The sequence below is a fragment of the Astatotilapia calliptera genome, chromosome 16 (genome assembly GCF_900246225.1).
Source record: "Astatotilapia calliptera chromosome 16, fAstCal1.2, whole genome shotgun sequence".
In the NCBI taxonomy this organism is placed as follows: Eukaryota; Metazoa; Chordata; class Actinopteri; order Cichliformes; family Cichlidae; genus Astatotilapia; species Astatotilapia calliptera.
The window spans coordinates 14549729-14565576 of record NC_039317.1 but is presented as its reverse complement, the minus strand read 5'-3'; the positions used below and the strand labels follow the sequence as shown (position 1 = coordinate 14565576).

At 39.4% G+C, this 15848-nt stretch overlaps 2 protein-coding genes across 5 annotated transcripts; both read left to right on the top strand.

Annotated features, from left to right (window-relative positions):
• The first annotated feature begins 2879 nt into the window (after positions 1–2879).
• Positions 2880–8678, top strand: dcun1d2a (DCN1, defective in cullin neddylation 1, domain containing 2a). Of its 3 annotated transcripts, none has more exons than XM_026145063.1 (7): positions 2880–2959; positions 4535–4751; positions 4889–5057; positions 5375–5505; positions 5595–5677; positions 7149–7245; positions 7335–8678. In XM_026145063.1, exons 1-7 carry the CDS (start codon positions 2957–2959, stop codon positions 7412–7414), a joined length of 780 nt encoding a protein of 259 aa, XP_026000848.1. In that variant the 5' UTR covers positions 2880–2956; the 3' UTR covers positions 7415–8678. The 3 variants fall into 3 exon arrangements, with proteins under 3 accessions (XP_026000848.1, XP_026000849.1, XP_026000847.1); XM_026145064.1 differs by lacking the exon at positions 2880–2959 and adding an exon at positions 2977–3582; XM_026145062.1 differs by lacking the exon at positions 2880–2959 and having other exon boundaries at positions 3603–4751.
• A 1145-nt stretch (positions 8679–9823) lies between these two features.
• Positions 9824–13922, top strand: LOC113007970 (growth hormone-regulated TBC protein 1-A-like). Of its 2 annotated transcripts, XR_003269968.1 has the most exons (9): positions 9824–10502; positions 11024–11169; positions 11265–11423; positions 11514–11638; positions 11889–11985; positions 12592–12764; positions 12857–13042; positions 13313–13469; positions 13800–13922. XR_003269968.1 is itself a non-coding variant. In XM_026145061.1 (8 exons), the coding sequence occupies exons 1-8, from the start codon at positions 10441–10443 to the stop codon at positions 13412–13414; spliced, it is 1050 nt and encodes a 349-aa protein (XP_026000846.1). In that variant the 5' UTR covers positions 9824–10440; the 3' UTR covers positions 13415–13922. The 2 variants fall into 2 exon arrangements, 1 of the variants encoding a protein (XP_026000846.1); XM_026145061.1 differs by having other exon boundaries at positions 13313–13922.
• The last annotated feature ends 1926 nt before the right edge of the window (positions 13923–15848 follow it).

Genomic DNA, 15848 nt, shown 5'->3' with positions numbered 1-15848 from the left:
CAACATACATTTGTAGTGTGAAGGTGGTTCAATTCCAAAATATCATTTAAATGCAAAATAGCTCTTGAGAACTATCAAAATAGCATTTTTTTTCTCTTGCCAAATTCTCAATAACTAATTTATAACAGTTAAAAATAGTTATAAATCCACTTTTTTTCTTGTTTTGATTTTGTTCATCATCAACTTATATTATATATTAAAGAAGAGTCATTACACACTGCAACCCTATGTGCAGCCTAAACAGTGAGTGACTTGACAAAAAATCAGTGACACGATTGAGCTGCGTGTTAACACCGTGGTTAGATGAAAGGTCAGTTCTCTGTGATATATTTTGTATTTTTCCAGTCTTTTCTGACTAGATTGTGTCATTCCAACCAATGCAAACCTTGATATTTATATTACCAAAATAGAAATTAATTTAAAAGTTTAATTCCTTTGTTTATATCTCTATATTTATTCTTGACTTTCACAGTCAACTATCAGCTTACATCCTTTTCTGAGAAAACTCTAATATCAGCACTGATTTGCAATCCTGTTACTGTACATATAAAACAAACATTTCAAACATGTTAAAAAATATATAAGATATTATATAAAGATAAACAACATTTCTGTGTAGTCCTGAGTATTTATTTGTCAGATGTATGACATAATCTACAAATAAAAGTAATACATCCGTTCAACCCCGTTATCTTGTGCAGGCCTGTTACTCTCATTTAACCCTGTTACCATACAATTTTTTTTAATAAAGTAGTCACAAATGTTTTTCTTCGCTCATAAGGGTTTAATCGTTTGCCTTTCTTTGCTTGAATTATCATATGAGTTGTGTATTTGTAACTCTTGAAAAGCTGGGCAAGGTAAACTTTCTCCATCCATAGATTCATCCATCCATCCATCCATCCATCCATCCATTCATTTTCTTATGTGTATCTGGCACCAGGTTGTGGGGGCAACAGCCTAAGCAAAACTCCCTTTCCCTAGTTACCTTTTCCACCTTTTCCGGGGGAACACCAAGGCCTTGGTGTTCTTTGCAGTATTGTTTTAATTCAGCGACGTTGGAGGGTTTCAGAGCATTAATGGCATGTTTAAGGTCATCACAAAGAATCTCAATCGGCTTTAAGCCCGGACTTTGACTAGGTCACTCCAAAAACGTTTTTGGATGTTGTCTTTTTTGTTTGTTTGGGGGGTGGATCGTTGTCCTGATGCATAAACCAATCCTCTGATATCATTTTTTTTTTTTTTTGAAATCCTGTATTAGTTTTATGTCAGATGTAATGGGACTCAAACATTCCAATAAGTGGAACTTTTGTCTCGTCAGTCCACAGAATATTTTCCAAAAAGTCTTAGGGATCATCAAGATGGGGTTTTTTTTGGCAAATGTGAGACTAGCCTTTGTGATCTTTTAGGTCAGCAGTTTTTTTCTCCTTGGAATTTTTCTGAATTAACTTTAGTAATTAGTTCTTCTTGAGGCTTCATTCCTACAAGACTGTGTGTTTTTCCTTCCCACTCTCACCAAGCACTTGCTCAAAGTGTGCACTTGCTTTGATTTTTGAGGTTTCTCTTTATTATTGTAGGGTCTTTACAATGTAAAGCACCTTGAGGTGATTGATGTTGAATGTTGAAGTTATGCAAATCTTACTGTTGAATCATAAACCTTAACTGAGACAAGTGAGGCCAGCAGTTCTTTAGAGGTTGTCCTGGGTTATTTTGTAACCTCCTAGATGAGTCGTTAATGCAGTCTTGGAGTAAATTTGGTAGGCCGGCTACTTCTGGGAAGGCTTGCCACTGTTCCAGGTTTTCTTCTTTTATGCATAATGGCTTTCACCATGGTTCATTGGAGTCCTAAAGCTCTAGAAATTACCTTGTAACCCCTTCCAGACTGATGGATGTCACTGAATTTGTTTCTTATCTGTTCTGGAGTTTCTTTAAATGGTTGCATGATGTTTTGATGTTTGAGGTCTTTTACCCTACTTTACTTTGTCACACAGGTTTTATTTACGTGATTTCTTGATTCAATAGGTCTGGGATGCGACTTGTATTAAAAATATTTAAACTTTACTATTCCAAAGCTAGTTATCTTATTCAGTAAACACTGTAAGCATAACCCAATACATTTCCAAAGCACTACAAACAATACTTTAGATTTTTTTCTTGCTAATATAGCCATATTCATTAATGGTTGCTATCAAAATAGGTCTTTTTCACAATAACCACTTTGACATCTCATACCACAATAAGCATGTAAGTGTTAAACTCAATTATAACCCTGTTATATTCAGTCTATCAGTCGTTCTAGTGAGCTGGCAAGCACAATAAACCCTGACCCTTCTAAATGGAGCAGTGCCATGATGAATGTTATTACACCTGTGCTTACCCTGCAATGGCATTTCAGAAAGGCTGCTCTGACTTTTTTTTTTTTTTTTTTTTGAGGCTTTGGGTCACCTAACAATCTTGGATGTCTACAACAGTCGTTGTTTTAATGCAGTTTAAATAAATTTCTTCGGTCAGCTGTTCATATGTCTGCCACTAACAGAGCAAGGCAGGTGTGATGTGCCGTGAAGGAGGATTACTGATGCTGTGTTTTACAGTGTGTATTGTGTTGCGGATGGTGTGTGAGGATGTTGGCAGTCAACAAGTGTGTGTCTGTGTGTGTAGCGGGTGAAGGGTGGGGTTGAGTTTTATTTTTAACAGTGCTGAATGCAGTTTTGAGGGAGTTTTCCTGTTTGTGTATTACACTTGGTATAACATCGTATTTGAAAGTGTCGTTTTAACTCTCTTTGCGCGACAAATACTTGCACAAGCCCATATTTTCTAATCAAATAAGCGCAAATAATGCAAATATCAAACGGAGCCTTTACCGCAGACCTCATCTTTTTTATGCAATCCGGCGACTTCCGCGCATGCGTATAATGAACGACAGTCGGACTACCAAACTGGTCAAACAGCGGGTGTAAAAATGGTAGGTAACCAAAATAAACACAAACCCAGGCATTGGATTTAATGCCAGTAAGGTTTGCTTACAAGACTATTGTCGTGGTATTAAAGTACATGATGTGTCGCGTTTTGGCAAGCGTACAGTGGCCATTTACTCGTGTTCGTTGCTATTACAGGGAAGGTCAGTTGGATATTTTAAGAGCAGCTAGCATTAGCTACACGTCCCTTTTTGGCAGTCTGGTAACTTCGGCTGTGAGCAGGTCAGCCGCTGGACCTCAAAGACACACACACACAGGGCCGTTTGAGTTAAGTCCCGGCTAACGCGTAACCACAATGACAGTCTGTTCCCGTGATATTAACCCCATCGTTAATGTCAGAGAGAGAGGCTAACTCAGCTAACGTTAGCCAGTGCAAGTTACTAGCTGGTGTTTGTGAAGACAATGCTAACCCAACGTTACCCTCCTGTAACAGAACAATAATCCGTGCTGCCAGAGCAGCAAACCGGGACAGACACATGACTTCATACATCGTTATTGACTACATCAGTAATGGAGTTATTAGCAGCTCGGTGAACTCAGGTTGAGGACATGCTGATCTTCAGTGAGGTGTTCAGACGCTGCAGCTAGTTGGAGGACATGGCATAGGATGGTGATTTTTTATTTATTTATTTTTTGCAAAAATAGACAGAACTGTTTAAAAGCTTTTCTAACCTTTTGGATCAGAATACAGCATCACAAATATTAGGTAGACTTGTCCTCAAACGGTCCACAATCCCAAACTTATTCGTTTTATTTTCATAGTAGAAATTAGACTTTGGAGCTGCTAAAATAACTTTTGGCAATTTTTTCTTTTAGATTTATGGCTTTAATGATTGATTGCTGGTTAATTTCTGCTGGAGAGGAGATGGTAGTTGCACACTAGCACAAGTATCTCTGGAAAGGTTTGGTCTAAGATATGATAAAAACTTGTTATATGGCTGTCTATAATTCAGTGGTGGATTATTCTAAATGAACATTACTGATTTTAGCCAAGAGAAGTGCACACTGAGTAATTTCTTTTGTTCTTCTGTCCGTAATGAATTAAAATCACCTTATAAGTATTTATGTAATGAAAGTGCACTCTATATTTTTATGTAAGGGGTATTTGTTGAGTATTTCTGGTGGGGGGCAGCTTGTGTTTCACTCCAGACTTGTTGCACCTCTGGGTCCTTGTGATGGCATCCTATGTCCCTACTCATGTTACAAGTATGAATGTAGTTATCTGAGGGGCCCTCCAAGGTACAGCATGTGCTTTGAGAATCCATAACAACCCCTTTCAGAAAAACCCACCTTGTTTTTGGAAAGGACGTCATTACTACCAGCGCGTCTTGGCTCAAAATTTGTAGCGCGTTTGTCGGCGTGACTGACTAACCTTTTGAAATATGTGCCGGAGTATTCCTGAGCGTGTCCCAGTCTTTCTTCCTGTTGCCTGAATGCCTGTGGAGTTTTATGTTTCGCTGTGTGTTTTTGTCTGTGTGTCGCTCTGCATTTGTGTGGTTCTGTCTGTACTGACTGGTTTGATTGCACCGGTGCCTGACAGCCCCTGTCCTGTACTTGTACAGCATAAGCTGAAGTCTTCGCAGAGGGACAAGGTACGGCAGTTCATGTCCTTCACACAGGCTGGGGAGAAAACGGCCGTGTACTGTCTCACACAGAATGACTGGAAACTAGAAGTTGCTACAGACAACTATTTTCAGAATCCAGAGCTTTACTGTAAGGAATCCATGAAAACCTCAGTAGACCGTAAGAAGCTGGAACAGCTCTACAATCGCTACAAAGGCAAGTAGGATCTTAAAATACAGTGTTTAAGGCTGTAATTTTGTTTACAAGAACAGTGTAAAGATCCTTATTCCAGAAGAGTTACAGACACTGCTTGCTTGAGTATTTCGAGTGAAACTGTGTTTTTGTCTTGATAGATCCCCAGGATGAGAATAAGATTGGTATTGATGGGATCCAGCAGTTTTGTGACGACCTCTCACTGGATCCAGCCAGCATCTCTGTGCTGGTTATTGCGTGGAAGTTTCGTGCCGCCACTCAGTGTGAGTTCACCAAGAAGGAGTTTATGGATGGAATGACCGAGCTGGGGTGAGTGTTGACATGAACAGCACGTGACACGCTCTAAAGTGGGACAAAAACACTCTTACTGAAGTATCTACGCATGGCGGTTCTCTTAGTGTTGCTCCAGGGAGGGAAGGCTGTCTATTTATACATCCGCCCACAGCCTGGGTATACTGTGTCTTCGTGGAACGACTCAATGAAACAGTTGCAGTGTTTTGACTTTTGAGGCTCAGGTGTCCGAGTAGGCTTTCAGGGCACTGAATGTTAGAACAGTTTTGTTTGTCCATGTGTTGTGATTTGTGTATGTGCTGCTTATATTTTCTTTTCTTTTCTTTTTTTTCTAGGTGTGACAGTCCAGAAAAACTGAAGGCACTTTTGCCAAGATTAGAACAAGAGCTAAAAGATAGTGGAAAGTTCAAGGACTTCTATCAATTCACCTTTAACTTTGCCAAAAATCCTGGCCAGAAGGGTCTCGGTAAGTTCACGGATTGTGACCTAACAATAGATTTTTGACTAATATTATAGATTCACAAACATCTGAACAAAGTTGTCTCATTTGTGTAGATTTGGAGATGGCCGTAGCCTACTGGAACCTGGTCCTTTCGGGACGATTTAAATTCCTCGATCTTTGGAATAGATTCCTTTTGGTGAGTCAAAGGAGTAAAACTGGGCACGATGGACCCTGAATTTTTGCTTATTAAGAAATCCGTAATGTTGATTTTTATTGGCAGGCGCAGTGTTTGGATATTTGGGGCATTATTTAAAAAAAAAAAAGTGCAAATTATTTTTTATTTTTGTTTGTTTTTACACTGATGTATGTATACAGATTTTAAATGTGAGGAAGGAGCTGTGTTCTAAGAGCTGAGATACTACTACTGGTATTTTTAAGAGAAAAAGGTCAGGTGATGTCCTCATTACACCTAAAAAGGTGTTCACTTTTCCCCAAAAAGTCACCAAGATTGTAATTCTTTTTAAACCTTTTTAAGTGGCATTTTATTTGCTCCAGAATAAAATGTGTGTGTGTTTTTTTTTTTGTTTTTTTAAATCAGTTAGCCAAACTTTAAGCCATTTTAATCCTCTAATTAAGGAGGAATCCGTTCTAGAGGCCTGGGCCATTATTCCGTTAGATACCTACGTGATCACAAAAACTAGTGGGCAAAACCAGATTGTTTCCACCATGATGTTTCCACCAACCCTGCACTTTTCAAGAATCTTAGTCCGAAGCAGGTGTAAAAGTCCAAATTCAGACCATTTCTGCCGACAGCTTAGTCAACACAGCACATTACATTAAAGTACCAGTGGCGTAATGTTTGAGGCAAACAGACATTTAGATGTCAGAGTTATTCAGATAACATAAGCAGGCTGCTGCCAGGGGGGTGATTGAGTGGTTTCAACTTGTAGGAGTTATCTTTTTGAACATACTGAAGAGCTGTACCATGACTTGCAGTTTTTTGTTTGGTTTTTTGGACCACAAGCCTGCAGCTGTCCGACAAAACTACACCCACTCTGGCAACTTAAACAGTTATATACTGCTAATAAAAATCTGCCTAGCTGTGCTGGTTTGAAGGGATTTCTTTTCAAAGAAACATCTTTGTTTGGTTTTTCCACTTTTCTTTGCATCGTTTCATTAACAGAGGCTGTCTGAGTTAGTGTATGATTTATTGTGCTCGTTATTTCTTTCCTAGCTCTCTTATTGCTTGTTATAAAGTTGGACTTGGCCGTCTGTGTGTTCTTGCGCTGCCTGCACAGCTCTTAATTTTCTTATTTCTGTGTCAGTAATGGCAATTTTGTTTACTTTGATCCTCCAAATCTACTCCAAAGCAGAACTGACAAATTAGGCGGACATCAGGAGAATGTTACAGATTTTTTTCTTTTATTGAGCGTAAAGTCCAGTCTCAAGACTGCTTTTCAGAAATACTGACTTAGGTGTTTGGACCAGGCTTAGCAAAGTACAGTTGGTGCAACCTGTCCCTGGTGTTTTGGTTGAAACAGAACTCTAGAATTCAGTCCATCAGTTATTTACAGTGACAAAAAAATCTATTATTAAAGATGGAAGGAAATGAAAACATGTGAAGCTGTTTCTGTACCTGTGAATTTACCAGGACTCGTTCGTTTCAGGAACACCATAAACGATCTATCCCAAAGGACACATGGAACTTGTTGTTGGACTTTGGCAACATGATAGCAGACGACATGTCAAACTATGATGAGGAAGGTGAGCCGGCACAATCGATAATACATGCTTCATATTTAGCTCTCGTCCATCACTGTGACACTAACGATATTTCGGTGTTTCTCACCCAGGAGCTTGGCCAGTCCTTATAGATGATTTTGTGGAATTCGCTCGACCAATTGTAACAGGATCAAAACGCAAAACTCTCTAAATCTAATCCCGACTCTGGAAAACCAGAACATTGTTTCTTTTACAGTGACTTGATAGTTTTTTTTAAGACTTGTACAAAAGAGAAAAAAAAAAAGAAAATTGTAGACTTCAGAGTGAAAACCGAAGCACTTGAAACTGTCAGGAAACCACCTTTCAGGGAGCTGAGTATAAACTACGAGAACAACTGGCCACGTTTTCTGCCCTCTTGAGTCTGAGGCGTCATATGGACATTGCCAGATTCTCAGTATCCTGGATGCCCCTGTGCTCTGCTCCAGGAGGAGCACTACAGCCCCCATAGGTGGGCATAGACACAGCACTGAGAGGAGGTTCACTGGCTGCGTGTACTCTGAATGGACTGGAGAAGCTGTGTGTTTTAAGATTCTTCCTAGTCAACCGTGTCTCAAAGCTCTGAGTGACTGTGCAAAGTTCCCATGTCTTATTGTCTTATTCTAACCTTGGGACAGAGTGCTCACTACACCAGCACCAACAGAACTGTTGCAGTTTTTACTGTACATACTGTATCTATTGGGACAGTTTACAAAGAGAGCTATATGAAGAATAATATAAATATGTTCAATTTATAAATACAAAAGATGATTGTTTTATGTACAGTAAATGCTAAGTTCTCTAACGGGATGCCTCAATATTGTGGATGATATGCTGTTGGTTAAATTGTTAGGTGGCTCTGTTAAGTCATGGAATTGTGAGCTTCTCATCAAAAGCATGTTGAAACACATTTTACGTCACCCCTGGCTGGTTACACCAATACATTTTCACTAAAGTAAAGGCAGTACTTTAATTTAGATCATGGATATTGGGTTGTGTTGTCTGAATAATCTCAGTGGGGAGTGGGTCTTGAATCCTAAATGTCACATAGTCGACTTTCTTTCAGAAGCAATTTTGTTTTTTATCAATTCATCACTTTGATGCGTTTTTTATGCTTAAACAACTGTTTAGCAGCACTTGAGAGAAATTCTGAAATTAGGAAACGACTGACCTTTAGGATTGCATGGCACATATCTGTGTGTTTAGGCAGTGCAAAGCCCTTAATACAGAAATCAGGACACTAAAGAGGGCGACAACAGGACGACAAAGTAAGCCTTAAGATTAAAAATCTGTCTGTTTGATATTTGTATTTCTGTTTAACCCCATCTGTTCAGTGTTCCTGAAGGTAGTGAAAAATAGAAAATATTGTTGATACATCGTGTAAGTAGCCTAATATTGTTCATTTACGAAAGATGAATAAAGCATGAGTTTTTCCATAATGATGTGTGTATTTAGCTCTTTTGCTGCTGATGAGAAATATGACGCTTAATATCACAGATACAAAAAACAACTGCTAAAGAGTACAAAAAAGCACAGTTACAGCGAAGGCAAGTCGACACTGAGGGGGGGGAAATGTTTGGAAATACCAGAAAACTGCTTCTCATTTAATATTTTCTGTTTTTCTGGTAATTCTCTATAAACTCAAGACATGATTGTGTAGGTCAGCAGTTTTTCAGACTAGCCTGTCTGCCACATTCAAAGTCACTTAAATCACCGTTCATCCCCATTCTGATGCTTTGATTAAGCTTTATCAGGTCACCTTGACCTTATCTACATAACTAAATGCACGGAGTTCCTGCCACGTGATTGGCTGATTAGATATTTCTGTTAACAAGCAGTTGAAGTGGCGTTCTCTTGTGTGGCATCATCTGCTTTGGGATCATATGCAACTCATGCACAACGCTGACTTCTAGAGGCTAAGTCACATTTATGTTTGTAGGTTGAATTATTTAAGCTACCCTCATAGGTCAATCAAATGTATTCAAGTATCATTAAAATACTTTTTCACCAGAAGTAATTCAACTCCAGCAAAGTTTCTTTTAGGGCTAATATGGCTTAAGGGTTCATCTATTTATTTCCAGGGATCATCTTTGTAAATAATTAGAAAGTAAAAGCTCTGTTAATAACTGCAGTACTCCTATAAGTTTCTGACTAAAAATAAGTGAAATAGGAAGGTACAACAATGTTGTTTCAGAGGAGATAAATCCAGATTACTTTCATAATATGATTCCACAAAACAGTACACATGACTGTTTTTTTTTTTTTTAAATCTGTTTGCAGTTAAACTAATTGTATGGCGCATATATTGTTAAGAGTACTCCATGTGGAGTGCCACTATAGCTCAACTGGTTGCGCTGAGGGCTAGTGACCTGGGTTTGAGTCCACTTTGAGCCTTTCTCCGTCACTCTATGCACTGTACTACCCACCAAAGGGTGAGACAATTAAGCTAAAAACAGAGTGTGGAGTGTAGACCAAAACTGTGTATAAAAGATGGCTGTAACCCCCCATAAAATCACCCACTGGTTTATAAAGTCCTGTTTTGGGGCCTTGAGGATGAGCATTCTTGGTGTTTTAAAATCTTATATATACAGTCTTTTATATCAGGCTTTTTAGATGCCAGCTGTCTGTGTGTTTGTCAAAAATAATGTTGAAGTAAGGTGAGACTGATCCACAGTAATGCTGTCTAATAATTCATTACTTCGGGCTACACGTTTCAGAACACGATGTATTCCAAATATAAAATATTGGCTAAGTCCACCTATCATCTCTGTGTTAATAATATGTCTGCCAAACAGATCAGCTTTGAAACACTGGAAATTTGGGTCTGGCTCCAAATCACTTTAAAGAAATAACAAATTTACCTGCTGCAGGAAATTAATAAAATGTTGGAATTACAGCCAGCAGAGGACATAAGAGCAAACACCACAGTGTCTCTTCCTCCAACTGTTTTGTGTGCGAACAGAAGTACACGCCTGTGGCTGTTACCTGTGGGTTTCTTCATACTAGCTCCTCCTCTCAGCAGTGGCTGCTGTAAGGTGAGCCATAGGAAACTCAGACCGCTTTGTTATTTACCTTGACAGCAGCTGGTTCTTTTCCAGGGAATAAAAATGGAATAAGCTTCCTGCTCCCAGTTGTTTTTTTCTTTTTCTTTTCTTTTTTTCTGCTTTCTTGGACTACTTTACCTTTAGCACATGAGACACAATGGATGGGGAAATGAAAGGAAATGCTATGCAGGCTCTGGCCGATTATGATGACAGTGACAGGTAAGCTTTGTTTGTTTCATTGCGTTTTAAAAAGTTCATTTTCTCTTTTCTTGTTTCTTTTTTTATCTGTTTTGTTGTCGGCCTGTGTTATTTAGTCAGCATATCTGCCTGCAGCTTCCTCACTGGCAACCTTTTCTTTTTTTTTTACAACATCTTTCTTCCTCTTCAGCTTTTTGTATTTCCACTTCACATTTCATCTTATAACGTGTAAATCTACCATTAAAGTTTGTCACCTGTTGGCTTTTAAGGGACAGGAGCTTGTCAGAGTTTTTACATTTTTCTCCTTGCTCCCCTAAGAAGTAATTTAACACTTAACTATTCATCCAGCTGGAGCATTTGATCACTCAGCTACAGAAACCCTACCCAGTGGAGGCAGTTTTAGAGTCTGCCATCACTGAATAGGAGAATGAAAGAAAGGGAGGGGAGCAAGCAGGTCCACCGGCAATCCTGATTTCACAGCGTCTATGAGTGTTATGTGTAGACCTTCACTGGTGGAGAACTGTGTGAATTTGTCCCAGCAGGATTGACGCCTACGGTTTTGAGAGACGTGGCGATTTCGACTCCTACAAGGAGATGATGAATCAGTATGTAGATGTCCTCAACAGGAGGTCCATGAGATGGTCAAAGCTCCTTCAGGAGAAGCCTCATGTGGAGAAGAACTTCACAGGTACAAAAACAAAAGACACCTCCATGGGTTTTGTTTGCTTGTTCGTTCCAGCTCTCTGGTCGTGTGATGGGTAATAATAAAACATGTTTTGGCAGTGAAGAGGTTTGTTCGTAAAGGTGTGCCTAATGAGCACCGTGCCAGGATCTGGATGGCGGCTAGTGGTGCCCAGGAACAGCTGGAGAGTAAGCCGGGTTATTACCAGTCTCTGCTGGACATGGAGCATGACACCAAGCTGAAAGAAACCATTCACACAGGTGCACCAAAACTGTCGCAGCATACAGCATGCTCTTTCAATGCTTAAATTATGTCCCAATAATTCACTCACTCTTTCTGCTTTTTAAAAGATATGCACAGGACCTTTCCTGACAACATCCTGTTCAAGAGCAAAGCAGAGCCAGGCATGCAGAAGGCTCTGTTCAATGTGCTGCTGGCCTACGGACACCATAATCCTACAGTGGGCTACTGTCAGGTGAAGAAAATGCAGTCAGCGACAAGCTCTGACTCTCCCTCTATCTAAGACCATGTCTGTTTACCTAAAGATCAGGGCTGGCTACTTCCTTATTTAACCAATACATGTGTAGGATTTTCCGTCTTAACCTTCATCTGTTAGCTCTTATATCGGTCAGTGCACTTATTCAATGTAAAACCTGGCATACTGTATGCACACACAGCAGGAGTTCTTATTCTAAGCGATCCACAGCATGCTCTTTCGTTTTTAGGGCATGAACTTCATTGCAGGCTACCTCATGATCATCACGAAAGACGAAGAGAAATCCTTCTGGCTTATGGATGCACTGGTGGGCAGGATACTCCCAGGTAAGGTGACAGTTAACGTCGGCTTCCTTTCAGAGCTCTTTTTTTTGTTTTTGTTTACCCCACAGCAAACATCCCCTACCCTGCACTGTTGCTCCATAGGTTAAACCAGTTCCACTTTAGAGATGCAGGGTTTTCAGTGTTCGTGTCGAGGGCCAGCGGCAGCCTCAGCTAACATTTTGCAACCACAACAAAGGAAACGTACAGCAAAATGTCAAGGCGGCAGAGAACGAGACCAAAGATGCGCTTCTCTTCCGTTTTACTTCTTTTTCTTTTTTTTTTAAGTTCTCATAGCGCCTTCCTAAACTGACACTCGGTCTATAAAAATTTGAGATCTTTTATAAAACAATGCTCCAGACCATCATTATTTATTTCTGTTCAGTTTATTAAGCAGCAAATTAACTGTGAGCATGTGAGTCTGTTTTTCTGAGGTACTGGGGATAAAATAATAATCAGTTAGCCTGATCTTTTCCTTAAGGAGGGCTGTTAAATAAATAAATGTAATTCAAAGTTTACATAATAATAAATATTATCTATAATAAATAAATGCACTACAATGGCTTTCAATTGTGCAAAAGAAAAGGAGGAATTCATCTGAATGTGTTGCAGACTACTACACCCCGGCCATGTTGGGTCTGAAGACTGACCAGGAGGTCCTTGGTGAGCTGGTTAAGGTCAAAGCTCCTGCAGTAGGACAGCTCATGGCCCAGTACCCTGGCATATGGACGCTGGTGGTGTCTCGCTGGTTTATCTGCCTCTACATCGATGTACTCCCTATCGAGGTGAGGCAAAAGCTGCGCTTTAGTGGAGGGGTCAAACTAGAAGCATGTGGCGATCATTTAACTGACATCCACCTTCTGTCTTATTCTTGCAGACTGTTCTGCGGGTCTGGGATTGTCTTTTCTACGAGGGATCCAAAGTACTTTTCCGCGTGGCTCTTACTCTCATACTTCACCACCAGGCAGAGATCCTGAGAGCGCGCTCTTTGCCTGACGTGTGCGAATGCTTCAAACAGATCACTTCTGGGGCTTTCACTCTAGACTGCCACACCTTTATGCAGGTGAGATTGCCAAATACAATGACGGTTAGGAAGGGGCCAGAGAAAAATGACACTACTTATGGTCATAAAACATCTTTTTTTAAAGAATACTTCCCAAAAAAGAAAAACAATTCATGGGGAAGTGCTACATTTCAGCTATTCTAACTTCACCAGTCCATGAGACTGTGCAGAAGATAATCTGTTAAAAGTATTTACACAGTTTTAATTGTAGTTTTTATTTTTATTTTGAGTAGAAAAAAGCCTAAGCACTCCTTAAATGTTCCTTTGCAGAAGATCTTTACGGAACCTAAGAGTCTGTCGATGTCGACTGTTGATAAACTGAGAGAGAAATGCAGACAACAAATTCTCAAGGAGGAATCAGGACAGCCATGAGGTTCAGGACACTTTCCCCTTATACTGGATTTAATAAAACAAAAGCTCAGGCAGCGTAAGTAACACTGTACAGTCAGGAACTGTATGAAACATACATGTTGGTGACTCTTCTGGTTACTTCTGTGATTTATACTTTGTTACACTCTAATCTGGCAGACTGGGTATCTAAATATGAAGGCTTATGCTTCTGAGGCTTTTCTTTTGATTTTGACTCCAATCTTTCACCTACTATATTTGCTGCTATATATACAGAAGTACATTAAGATCATAACACCGCACCAAACAGCATTTACATGTGTATTTTCTAAAAACACTTTTGCTTTGGTGATTATGGACGGATCACTTATTTTTACTGTGAATACTTTGTTCTGTCTCTTGCCTTTAGGACTGTTTACAAGAGAACGTAAAGCTGAAGGGTCACGCTTTTAATGTGGTGGTTTCTGTTTAAATTTATGGAGCTCAGTCTCATTTTTCACTTTTTGTTGTAAAATAAAACCCATTAACTTACCCCATCTGCTTCCTCACTTTGCTGAATGCTTCTGCTAAATGGTAGCATCAGTATTATTTGTGTGTGTCAGTCATGAATTCAGGCATAGTCTACAAAGCTATTAAAGTTATATGCTCACCAGCCACTTTAGTAAGTACACGTTGCAATGAGTGGGATTTCATGGTACAGATTCATAAAAGTCATGGAAAGATTTTGGTCCATATTGAATGATAGCACAAAACAGTTGCTGCAGATTTTTCAGCAGCGACTGTCGGATTTGTGAATCTCGTGTTCCACCACAGCCATTGAACCACTGAGAGAAGTAAGGATGGATAAATGTTTTCTTGTTGTTTAGTGTGAACTCTGATCCTACCATCTGAATGTCACAGCAGAAACAGGAAACATTTTTCCAGTCTTCTAATGTTCAGCTCCAGTGACCACATGTAATTATAACCTGTTGCCTTTTTTTTTAGCTGGCAGGAGTGGCACTTGGTGTGATCTTGGTGCGTGTTAAGGGATACTTCTCTTCTGTTATTTGCATTACTGCTGCCTTCCTGCCAGCTTGAAGCAGCCTGGGCATTCTACCAAGGCACTATAACACATTCAGAGTTGTTCTTATCACCGTCCTTCCCCATTCTGATGCTCAGTTTGAACTTTGGCAGGTCATCTCGACCATGTCTGCATGCCTGAATGACAGTTGCTGCCACACAATTCGCTGATTAGATATTTCCATTAACGAGCAGTTGAATGAGTTTATCTAATTAAGTGGTCAGTGAGTGCAAGTCTACAAATGCTGTGTTGGACAAATTACCTCAGTGATACAGATAATGTTGTTCATTTTAGCTCACAGTGCTTTGTTTCTGTTATAAATAGATAATCAGTTACTATAACTGGAAACTGTGATCTGCAATCTTTTACTAAATGCGATAGAAGATCTGAAATCTGCAGAGGCATACACTGACCCTTTTTCTAGGCCATAATTAGGGCTGTGCGATATGACCAAAATCTCATATCCCGATATAAGAATTCTATCGTCACTAACGATATAAATCACAGAAATGTAACATTTTCTGTAAATTCTGTGAATGTCGGACAGCTCGTCTTTCGGGAAGTGTTTCCAGCTGCGCGTCATGTAGCTGGAGTCCAGTGTTTTAACCGATGCATGAAACTATACATTTTTAGACATAAGTTGTAAAGGCCGCCGTTTTCTTTGTGAGTATTTATTACACGGCGTGCTGCGGGGAAAAGCCTGTTCTAACGTTTGAGTCTAAGGTTTATTTTTTAGCACCTGGCGGCTCTTTTTTAAATTCTCATCCGTAAATAATCTGCTCTTTCACGTGATTCAGTTTATTTTGAAAGGTCTCAACAGGATCTTGAGCTTTATTGTGAAAGGTTTATGTGGAACATAAACAAGCGGACACGCGATACTGTTACCGTCGTTGTTGCTAACCACAACGCAAACAAACAGGCGCTTGTCCATCTGTAGTGTGGTTCTATTAAATATAAGGGAAAGAGAGAACTTTTAAGAAATTAATATAGACACTACAGTGACCATCAAAACGATGAAAAAATATTGCCGTAAACAGTTTATTTTGCGACACCACGAAACAAACGATAACGTAAAATGAAATGATAGACGTTTTTATATCGTCATCCGATATATATCATTATATGAACAGCCCTAGCCATAATAGTCTGTAAACTATCATAAAGTACAATAAGTAAATATTCAAATGCAAAATGAATGTAGATAATACAGATAAACAACTTTTGAAATTAAAATGCAAACTATAGAATAGCTGATGTTAGTAAACCCAAATCCCCAACAGCTATGGATAAGACTGTGAGGTGGCGGCTCTGCTATAAAAAAAAAGAAAAGTTTCCAAACAAGTTGGGGCGCTATGTAAATAAAAACCAAACGCAAATGATGTGCAAATGATCTGAACA